At 41.5% G+C, this 11,675-nt stretch overlaps 1 protein-coding gene across 2 annotated transcripts in view; it reads right to left on the reverse strand.

The window, feature by feature from the left end:
* Positions 1 to 10,728, reverse strand: part of doc2a (double C2-like domains, alpha) — a 29,792-nt gene extending 19,064 nt beyond the window's left edge. The window contains exon 1 of one of the 2 annotated variants that reach the window (XM_025010291.2): positions 10,645 to 10,728. Coding sequence is in view for 1 of the 2 variants with exons in the window: in XM_017437517.3 (XP_017293006.1) it covers positions 1,318 to 1,343 (26 nt within the window). In the remaining variant the exon portion in view is untranslated. Of the gene's footprint in view, positions 1 to 1,317; positions 1,519 to 10,644 lie in introns of those variants that run through there. The other variant, XM_017437517.3, reaches the window with a different exon arrangement.
* Between the last annotated feature and the right edge of the window lie 947 nt (positions 10,729 to 11,675).

Genomic DNA, 11,675 nt, shown 5'->3' on the forward strand with positions numbered 1-11,675 from the left:
GAGGAGAAAAGGTAAAGTTCTTCTTCTTCTGAGAAGAAACGGCGACTAAAAGCCGCGAGGACGAGAGGCCACAGAAGCGTCATTCTGAGGAGGAAAATCAAGCATTAAAACGAAAGCTGAGTGAGATCAGGTGAAATAATCTGAACTCCAATGGGAGAATTTCTGTAACTCATCTTCAGCTTTAGCTGTAAACAAAGGTTGCTGTTTGCTAACGCAGTTTTTACAAAAACCCTGATGAGTCTGAGTCAAATTAAACCCCAAAACGATCATTTAACTGCTGCAGGAATGGAGGCAGAAGAATGAAAATTCACAACAAAAACAGTGAAAATGCTGTATTATTCAGAGTTTGCCTGACGGCCACTTTCTGACAGTTTCATTTAAATTCGTCCACTGGGGCAATGAGATATTTTGCTGACAGCCACAAAGCTTTCACAGCGAACCTCACGGGACCAGGTGGTGCTTTGAGGGCGCGCTGGGAATGACTCTCAGCGACCACCGCAGCAGGTTGGAGCTCAGCCTCCGGGAAGCTGCCCGCGTTTCCAGCTGCTGGGGGTCCGATTCTCGGGAGAGGAGGGAGGCCGGCAGCCTCCTGAAACGTCAGGAAAATCGTCTCGGTGCAACATGTGACACCTNNNNACGGCAGGCAGCCTGCCATCTCTTGCTGACTGAGCAGCCAAAAGTGCCTGCTTTTTGTTTCTCTCCCCCCACACCACCACCACCACCTCCCTCCTCCGCTTTTAGCTCCTTCACTTTAAATTAGAATCATCCGACGGGCACGGTGCCTGTCCAGCCCTCTCCTCTCGTTATTCTTCCATCAGCCTCGGACTTCACCTGTGGCTCGAGCCGGGCTTCCTACGTCTGTACCCCCCACCACCTCCACCCTGCCGAGGCAAACGCCGCTCACCTTTAAATAACAAGCTCCTGGATGAAAGACAGACGGCGGGGGACTCTGCTGGAGTCGCTCATTAGCCTGTAACAGGCGGCGTCACTGAGAAAGCGGGCCCAGTGACAGCCGGGGAACGTCAATTAGAGCTGGGTTATTTTCAGGCAGATGAGTAAACTTCAGGGCAGGTGAGAAGGAAGTGAAACACACGTGTTGCAGCCGTCTGCTGCACACACCAGATATATATATATATATATATATATATATATATATATATATATATATGTCTCCTGATCTGATTCTCAGCCTCTTGAGCACAAAACAAAACAAGAAAAACAAGAAGAAGTGAGGCTGCAACCCCAACTACAGCAGCAAACAGCTGCTTGGAGGCGTCTGGATTTTTAGAAAATGAAGGAATCAAAAGGAGCTCTTACCTCAGAATGAGAGGGAAACTCCTCATAAAAGAACGGCAGAGGAAAAAAGGGAAATCCAGAGCGGAGAGGAAGAGGAAGCACTAACAGGTGGTGAAGAGGAGAGCGGGCAGAGGAAAAAAAAAAGAGATCGGAGAGGAAGAGGAGCCGCACTGTCGCTCCGAGAGTCATTAAAACAGGAGCGAACGGGTGGTTGGAGTTGAGAGGAGGAGGAGGGAGGAGGGAGGAAGAGAGGGAGGGAGGCAGGCAGCGGGGATGTCATCGTTTTCCTTCGCTTCCTCCTGCGACCCCCCCCCTTCATCATCTTCATCACACGCTTGTTTTTTTAGCCACACTGGGCTCCCCCCACCCAATAGAGATGAACTACCCTTTAATGACAGGGCTGATGGGAAATTAAACACCATGTTTCATCGAGGAAACATGCTTTTGAAATAAAAAGGCTAGAAAAAGTCTGAAATGAAACAGTCTGCAGCTAACATATCAGCTGAAATTAGCTCCTTCAGCCACTTTTTACAACTTCGGCTCGTTAGGCAGGAGATCTGTGGGGCGGAGGATTTACTCAGCTCGGACTAATTCCTGCGTTCAAGGCCGCGGCAAGACGTTCCTGACCGATCCGGTGTCCCGCGGGAAGCAGCTGGACCTGATGGAGACATGACACTGATTCACTGATTCAGTCATTCACTGATTCACTGACGCTTCGTCCCAAACTGAATCTTTTTCAGACCAACACGTTCTTTCAGCTGAAATCCGCTCGTCAGCACAGATCCAGGCTCCTCGTAATAAAAGCTCTTTTGCGTTTCTGTAAAAACTCGAGTTTTGTTTACCGTTTTTTCAAGGTTTCGTTTCCTTGGCAACCGCATCTTCGTTTGTTACGGCAACAGCTACCTTTGATCGACTTTGACTCGATGTGTCGTCGTCTTCGTTTCTTCGCTGCAGACGCCGAGGAGCCCCAAAGGCCCATCTGAGCCACCCAGACCACTGCGACTTCACCACTAACATCCTGATTTGCAGCAAGGGTGATCACCGTTGATTTCAAAAGCCATGGGGGTCAAAGGTCAACATCCCAGCTGACCTAATGCTCTAACTCTGCAGCAGTGTGATGTAGGAATGCCAAACTGCACAGCTGGACACCTCAGGGGTCAAAGATGACACCTGTGGATTTCAAGGTTAATGGGGTCAAAGGTTAAAGGTCACAGGTAACCCCTTTGTTAAAAACTTGTCTCTTCTCCTGTGACTCTTTTGTTCCCTCCACCGAGGAGGTTCTGTTCCCAGTTTGTTTCTCTGTCTGTTAGCAAAGATCAGGTAAAATCTAACGGATTTGGATGAAATGTTCAGGAATGTTGGGGCTGAAACAAAAAATAATGGATTACATTTTAGTGCTGATCCAGATAATGATCACTATTTTTTAATCACGCTGTTACCTTGGTGGAAGTCTGCTCTCCAAGTGCTTATAGCTTTTATTGTCGCGGGATAAACTAAAGTGTTTCAGACTACCTGATCATATATTTAACAGATGCCAAATGGATTCTTGTGAATCGGGTCAGACGATGAATTTCCATGTTTGACACCTCAGCGTCATCTTGCAGCTCTGGTTTTTCCACTTTCTTGCCCTTCTGTCAGCAGCAAATACACCATTTCACTCAGAAAACTCCAAGCAAGCAATTTTTCTCAGATCTAGAGGATCTTAAAGCTAAAACTAAAAATCTCTGAAGGTAAATGGTTCAGTGTTGTGATGAGGTGTTTTTGAGGTCAACCCCTAAACCGAACCAATCTGTTCTGTTGGTTAAACCTGAAAAAGCTTCAAGCTGAACTACAACAGCTCCAGCGTGACGAGGAGGTGAAATTCCTGATCGTGTGAGATGATGTGTTTGTCTGAAGGTCTTTAACAGCATGAGGGTAACAGGAAGTGAAGTCTGGATCCTTCTCATCACATCAGGATCACTGCAGGAATCGGGGGAAGCGGAGCTGCAGCTCAGACTCACAGAGGGATGTTAAAAAGGTGCTGAAGGGAGACAAGTAAACAACTCCAGCAGATGAGTCTGTCTGCGGCACACAACCAGAGCAGCCGAGGACAACGCTGCAGTCTCCTTTTCAGCCAGGATAGAGGATGAGGCGCCGCGTCTCGGTGCTCAGTGAGTCCTTTCTGACGGCCTCTAAACTGAAGAGAGGAAAAGAAGACCCTGTAGCTTCAGGTCTGTTTGACCCGAAGGCCACAGGAATAATTCATCCTGTCTCTGTAGCCCTCTGCCTTTTATTTCAGTTTCTTTACTTTAAATACAGTTTATTCTGAAGCCTGAAAGTTTGGGTCTTCATCAGTGCTTCAGGACGGGACAACTCTGACCTCAGGCTTCAGCAGAACCAGGTCCAAAGGTCGAAGGTCACCAGACAGTTTGGTTTGCGTCTTTAATGTCAGTCAGTTGTTAGACATTTACATCCACTGAGATCTCTTTGGCTGCTTCAGAAACATTGTTCTCTGCTTCAGCCGACTTCCTGTGCTACTTTTAGCTTTTAGCTAGCATTCTGCTGCTTTTGGCTTCAGCTGCTTCGGTAAAAGCCCTCAGCATTGCAGCTCCTCTCCGCTCCAAACTGAGCCACTTCGTCTCTACGCTCTCAGCTCCTCCATATAATTAACTTAATGGTTCTTGAGTCAGAGATCGATGGAGGGAAACGTGCTATTTCCACCACCACCCCTCCCAAATTGGTGCTCTCCTCGTCTCTTTCCTCCTGACTTTATTTTTGTGCTTCTGGTTTTTGTTTCCCCCCCCCCAGAGTCCACTCTGAGACTCCCCGTCTGTCTCACTGTCAGTCGGCTCAGGAGCCAAATGGACGTTCTGCTGTTTCTTTTTCTGGGCTATTAGCAAAAAACTGTTGTATCATATCTCCTCCCCTCTTTCTCACACACACACACTCACGTTTTCTTACGGGTGTTTGTTCTAGTGTCGTAAAATTGATGCTACGCATCGACATGCGTGAACACATGAACACGACTACATAATGCACTCACGTCTCTGGAGGATGACTCCCACTCCTTAATGCACGCGCGCACACACACATGCACGTTGCAATTTAAAGCCTCCACTCTGCCAGCGCTGTCAAAAGACCCTTCAGTCCTTACACCATCTTTCCCCCCCTCTTCCCTCCCTCGCCTGCCTCCTGTTTATGAGAACAGGAATCCTCCTCGTTATACATTCATGGTCCTTTTGAGCTCTTTTCTGCACCAATTATGTCAGGGCCGGGTGCTGCGGTTTTAGTGGGAACCAGCTGACCGGAATGGTCCGCAAAGCCACCGACAAGAACAAATTAGATCAGCAAAGCGGCCAGCCTTGTTCTCCACAGACGACTTGGAGGACCGTGAAGGTTTCTGTGAGCAGTTAGAATGTGGGCACCTCCAAAAGAGGCCGCCGGTCGTAGGCGTCCATCCAGGGATTACTTTCTGAAGGTTTCATCGAAATCCATCAGCTGGCGCATGAGATATTCTGCTAACGCCACAGAGAAATGAACGCCAAAACATGGTTGTCCTTTAGCCTTCGGCGGCGGGTGATAAAAACAGGACAGGGCATAAATACTCAGCGTGCGAGCATTATTCAGAGCATAAACAGCAAAATATGAATGCAATAACATTTCCCTGGGTGTAACTATGAAAAGCAACACGAGCTAATTAAACATACATGAGATATATAGCCTTTGGTTAAGGTTAACAGTGTTACACAGCACATCTGCCCAATATTACTGCATTGTTGTCAACAGTCCTTATTCTGAGCCTGAATATTAGTGTCTTCTTAATCACATTAGATCACTTTAATTCACAAAATCCACTGAATGATTTATCAGCTTCTCTGCTGTCTAAGCACATGCCTTGTAAACAATAACGTATAGCGTAATACTAAAAAAAAAAAAAAACGTGTTTTAAAGTCTGATGTAAATAGGTAATAATCAGTGCACCGATGAATGAGTTACAGAAAAACTCCTATTTGGAGTTAAAACCAAACATCGCTGAAAGAAAATAAAAATAAAATAAAATGCAGGCTTCACTGCTTCACTGTTTACCTAATTTATCACAACATTAAACAAGGTTAAAGCTAAGAATTTAAATTTAAACTAAAGATGGCCTAAATCAGGTGAGCACAGAATTAAACCAGTTAGGCTAACAGTGTTAAGGTTCAGCTAAAAATAAGAAAATTAAAGCTAAACTGGGAAATTAAAGCTAAACTGAGTTGCAAAATACAAGCTTAAAGCTAAGCTAAAAGTGAAAATTTAGGCTAAAACTTAGCTAAATTATCTTTAGGTTAGGTTACTACAGCATTAAACAACCTAAACTAACCTAGCAGTTTAAATTAAAGCTAAAAAATAAGAAAAATAAAGCCAAACTAAGTTGCCATAGAATTAAACAAACCTAATCTAAGCCTTTGAATTTAAGCTAAATTAAAGTTAAGCTAATTTACTATAACATTACATAAGGTTAAAGCTAAGCTAAGACTTTAAACTGAAGCTAAAGATGAGCTAAATCAATGCTAACATTTACATTTAAGCTAAAATAAGCAAATTAAAAAGAGTAAACTAAGTCACCATAGCATTAAAAAAAAGCTAAATCAAGCTAACAGTTTAAATTTCAACTAAAAATAATTTAAATAAAGTTAAGCTCAGTTATCATAACATTGAACAAGCTAAGCTAACAGCTTAAATTAGGTTAAAATAAGCAAATTAAAGTTAGCTACGTTATCATACCAATAAATGAGTTTAGTTTAAATTTAAGTTAAAAGTAAAGATAAATAAAGCCAAGCTCATTATCGTGCCAATAAACAAGTTAAGCTAACAGATTCAAATTTGGCTAAATTAAATCTATACTAACTCAGGATTGAAGCTGTATCTTATTAACTGGGTTATGGGTGTATTGTTTCCAGCTGCAGACGGGTCAGATCACCAGTTCACAACAGGACTACAGTAAGACAAAAGTCCATTTATACTGACAGGATAACCCGTTCACAATAAACAATTAACCCCAAATGTTTATTTTAACATGTTTGGAAATGTTAGGAAAGAAAACATAAGAGATTTTTTAAGAATGAACATAGGAACTGAGAAAATGCCAACATCTTAGTATGTTATTAGGAAAGAAACCTTTCATTAAACACACCGAGCAATAACAAAATAAGAAACATATTTTTTGTGAATTAGGATAAATCTTTGTGATAGGGATTTAAAGTATTTTCTGCATGATTTGTTTCAGGAAGAGCTGGCGACAGAAAAAGTTTTCGGAGGAATTAACAATCTAACGGTGTCTCTGTAACGACCCCGGAGAAGCAAAACGAACGAGGCGGTACAGGACGTACGAGGCTGAAGGGAAGAAAAGGTGCTAAAGCTTTTCACAGGATTTCAGTGCCTCCATTTTTCACCAACATGACTGAAAGAGATGAGGGACAGTCTCACTTCCCCCCGCTAATGTGAGCAAGCCAGCGGCGTTCCTTTAAAACCCCTCTTTATAATTCAGATTCAATGGGAATATATTGACAGCTAATTTGAATAAAGCTTTTGTTGTTCTGGCCTTTCGGAGCTCGATGGAAGAAACTGCATCTTATATGACGAAGATTAAAGTTGTGGAAGAGGAAAAGGTGACAAACAAACTAAAATCTCCCTTTATTTACTGAGGATTGGGTTTCAGCAAAGACAACAACAGAAATGTTAATTTACCTCACAACAAGCGGCTGTTTTCCAAAGAAATAAACCACTAAATTAGGTCCTAATTTAAGTAAATAAATAACACTCCACTTTTTCAGCATTAAAGATGATCTGATCAAAAGATCTGAAATTAAAGGTAGACTTCAAGTAATTTCACTTCGACGTTTCAGCTGCAAAAAAATAAAAAAACATCAACAATTTTTTGTAAACTTATAACCAGTAACGTCATTAGGATCTGGAAAATGTGCATTAAAATAAAGATTTGATACGCTGAACTCATTAGGAGCTGGAACTGGAACATTTAAAGGAGCCGATGGAGCCAACACTGAAAAAAAAAAAAAAACTTTGAAACAACTGAAGCAACGAAAAGATGCATAAACAACCAAGATGTACAAGTCAGTCAGCGAAGACACTGATGGTCAACATCTGTGTTTCTACGGTTTTGTTTTTTTTTGGTCTTCAGGACTGAAGATGTCAAAACTGAGACTGAAAGACACAGAGCTGCAGCCTGGAGGTTTTGGGTCATCTCAGAACCCGTCCATCAGAGCTGCTGTGGGTTGGAAAGGATCTGTGTTCGGCCTCCGGTTGCTGGAAACAAACGCAGCCCTTTGCTGGAGTGTAAAAGTAGCTGAAAGTCATGTTTTATCCTGGGGAGCACCCTCAGCTGAGGTCCTGCTTTTACTGAGCTGTGGCTTCTAGTGTTTGTAACTTTTAAACTTATTTCACTTTATTTAGTTTTTTTTTTCCACACAGAAATCCATTAAGATCTCTTCAGCTGCTTCAGAAACCTCTGAGATCAGCTTCAGGTGCTCCCTTTAGCTTTTAGCTATATTCTTGCTAATTTTAGCCTTTAGGTACAGTTTAGCTGATCTTAGATTTTAGATACTATTTTGCTTTTGTTTTTAGCTTTTAGTTGTTTTTGCTCAATTTAACTTCTAGCTGTAACTTTAACTTTAACTTCTAGCTGTAACCGTTTTGCTTATATTAGCTTTTAGCTATGGTTTTTGCTACTTTTAGCTTCTGTTTTGCTAATTTTAGCTTTTCCTACTTCCTTCAGCGCTCCGTCTGGTTCGGTCCTTCTTGCTTCTTCTCCTTTATAGCATAACTTTTAGATTAAAAATTATCCTCCTGTAATAAGAATAAAACTTAAAACAAATCTTTACAGGATTATTTTTTAGGATTTCGTCCATCAGTTGTAACCATTTAAATTGTACTTGTGCTCCACCAAAATGGACTGAAATGTTCTTTAAGAATAAAAAGGTTTTTTTTTTGTTCTCCCCTCAGAGGTTCCTCCTCTCGACGTTCAACCCCAGAAACAAACAAACCTCACTTCTATTAAAATACAAGATGGCAGAAAGTGCAGCTTCACATAACCTGTTTTTATTCTCAGATGCTGGTTTCTGCTCTTTATGGAAACAAAATACAGGAATAAAGCTTCACTAAAGAACAGAAAGACTAAAACCAAATAAGGGTTCTCAGTTTTCACGTTTTAACTCCTATCACTGTCTCCAATTTGAGGTCGTCCAAAGAGCCATCTGCAACAGGTAAGATATTAACTGTTCATGAGCTGTCAAAGGATTTAAACGACCACTCTGAGAGTTCTGTTTTAAAATAGTTTGAGGTCCAGATTGAAACAACTTTTAATTTAAAAAAAAATCTAAATCTAAATAAAAAGATGGGCAGAGAGAAGAAAAAGGAGACAGGAAGGAGATATGTGGTGTAAAACATACATCCTATAACTGATTATGTTGTTGTTTTTCTGATTTATTTGTTTGTTTGCTTTGTTAAATCTCTGAAATGGTGCAGGAGGCTTCAGCAGGAAAACATAAATCCTGACAAAGCCTCAGTAATGAGGCTGAAGTTGCTTCGGCTCGGCTCAGATATCGATTTTACATCTCAGTCTCACCCTCTCTGCTCTCAGTGCCTCAGAAATACCTCCAGATTTATGCTAGCTTTATAAAATAATAATAATAATAATAATAATAATAAACATCCCTGTGTTTTGCCTCTTGGTGTGGAAAGAAGTGTAGAAAAAGGTCGATTCGGCAACAAATAATTACTGCAATTTAGATATTCCTTCAAATGTCACCAAAACGTTCATTAGCATATCAAATAAATAAGTTGAAGATATTAAACACAGCCTCTAAGTAAAGATAACTAGTAGTAGCTTCAAACTATGAAGAGAACTTCAGCTTCTGATAAAGTCAGACACCTGCAGGAGCTGTCGGAGCTCAGAGTACCTGTTCAGGATGACTCCCAGCTACTACCACACCAGATCTTAGCTCAGCATCGGCGAAACTGAACCAGCTGCGGCCATTTTGTCCTTTCCCCTTCTACAGCAGATTAAAGATTAACGACCACACAGCAACCAAAGGCTCGGGTACTGTATATTACCTGGAAACTGCAGTAGTGATCCAACCACACACACATATATATTCACATTCAGCCTCCGGTAAACACGTAAAGAACACTAAAACAACCCCATAAACAGTGTTAAATCTTCACCAGCCAGTTGCTAGGCAACAGCGGACCCTCTTATAGCAATCGGGTACCGTGGCCCTCTGCGGTCCTGGTGGGGGTGAGAGGAGATCCCCGAGGAGGAGAGATGAAGTCTGATGGAGACTTCATCCCTGAGCCGGAGCTCACCATTAATGTCATGTCTGACTCAAGCAGATCGACAAGAGGGGTCGAGATGTTAGACGAGGAGGCAGGACGGCGGGGAGGGATGCCGAGGGAAGCCGAGCCCCCCCAACCCCCTCCTTCTCCCTCAGTTTGACAACATAAGTGTAGAAGTTGGTGATGCTGAAATTGAACCCCTTCAAACCAGAATGTGCCGGTCCGGTCCTCGAACCGTGAAGAAGACACACTTGGGAGTAAATCTGTAAAACGCTCCAGCAAAATCATCTGCCAGAGTGAGATGTTAGGAAGGAAAGCTTCAGGTGGAGTCGGGGTCGAACATTTCATGTAGGCTGTTCTAAACCGTTGCCTTTTATTAAAAGTATTGTCTGAAGGCGGACTACTTCAGCATACTTTGTGCCATTTTGACAGAAGGTTCAGCTATTTCAGGGCATGGGTGCCAATAGTTTTGGTTTTTGTAACTTTTATGCTTTTCAAAATTTTCAACTATTTACAAAAATAATCTACTGAAATACATCTCTGTTTATCCTCTCTGAAACCTTCTTCAGCATCCTTCTGCTAACACTACTAATGCTAATGTTACTACTGTTAATGCTATTTCTGCTAATGCTAATTCTGTTCCTACTAGTACTGCTAATGCTAATGCTACAGCTATTTATGCTAATTAGCCTACTACTGCTAATAGTACTCATGCTAAGACTACTACTGACAATGCTAGTTATGTTAATTCTACTAATGCTAATGATGCCTTACATTTACAACTCCTAACTCCCAATTAGCCACTTTACCGCGTTCCAGTTGTCAACAAGATGGACGCCCGCTGCAAAGCCCTTAATTTTCTCGCAGTTTTCTGAAATATAAAATCTGACTAAATAGATACACGCTCTACTCGCGGAACATGTTTTGATACTTGCTATATACACATTTAAAAAGTAATAGTTGTACCAGTGATTAAATGTGGGAAAAACACAACTTAAAGAACGAATATTAACAGTAAAAGTAACAGAGTTCACTTACGGAAGCCATCTTGAAATCCTATCTGAGAGTAGTCGGATGGTGCGTTCCAGGAGTCCTGGGAAATGGGAACTTCCGAGATCCTAGTCGCTCCTGCTAGTACTACTGCTACAAATGCTAATTCTACATTTATTAATTATTCAAAAAGTTAACATTCTGTTACTGTTAGCTTACTTTTTGTTACTTTTAGCATTTAGCTGGCTTTTTGCTATTTTTAGATTAGCCAGCCATTTGCTAGTTTAAGCTTTTAACTAGTTTTTCCTTATTTAGTTACCTTTTGGCTACTTTTAGGTTCTGACAGTGCTTTGCCACTTTTAGTTAGCATTTTGCTACATATAGCTTCCAGCTTACTTTCAGCTTCTTCAGCACAGTTGAGAAAAGGCATTTAGAACTCAGCCGCCGAGCTGCATTTTCAGCAAATATGCAATTTTTCTACCTTATTAAGGTAGAAAAAATTTTTCATGCCTGCACTCTTCCAACTAAGTGTTCCCAGATGAGAAACAATTTCCAGGTTATATGAAAACAATCTGAAACTTTTTTTAAAGCTGGTTATTTGTACTCAACTTTTCTAATCTCTGCAGCTCTAAATACTCCTATAAACTTGTGTCGCTGGGAAATATTTACTGAGCATTTACTGTAAAATTAATGATCTGGTCTTCATTATCTTCGAAAATCCTTCAAAAGCCTGGTTTATTTTACAGTCTGTTCCTTTTCAGTAGCTTAAAATCGACTTGCAAAGTGCTAAAAAATGCCTTGAATACGAAGCTAAAAACCTAAAGTGATAGTTCAGATCTCTTGAAGTGGGGATTTGTGGAGAAGTTACGAACAGTTAGTATCTTACCTGTTGTGAATGGCTCTTTGAATTACCAGTTTTGGGAGAATTAAGCTCCGTTTACAGGCTCAAAATAAAGTTCTGCGTTATTGATGCAGATATATGAGCTCTGGCTGTTCATCAATAAGCAGCTGAGTCAGTCTGGTCCTTCGACGATGTGAGCTTTCCTCACTGAACCCGCGAACGTGGAAGAAAGGGAGCA

Source organism: Kryptolebias marmoratus, linkage group LG17 (genome assembly GCF_001649575.2).
Source record: "Kryptolebias marmoratus isolate JLee-2015 linkage group LG17, ASM164957v2, whole genome shotgun sequence".
NCBI lineage: Eukaryota > Metazoa > Chordata > Actinopteri > Cyprinodontiformes > Rivulidae > Kryptolebias > Kryptolebias marmoratus.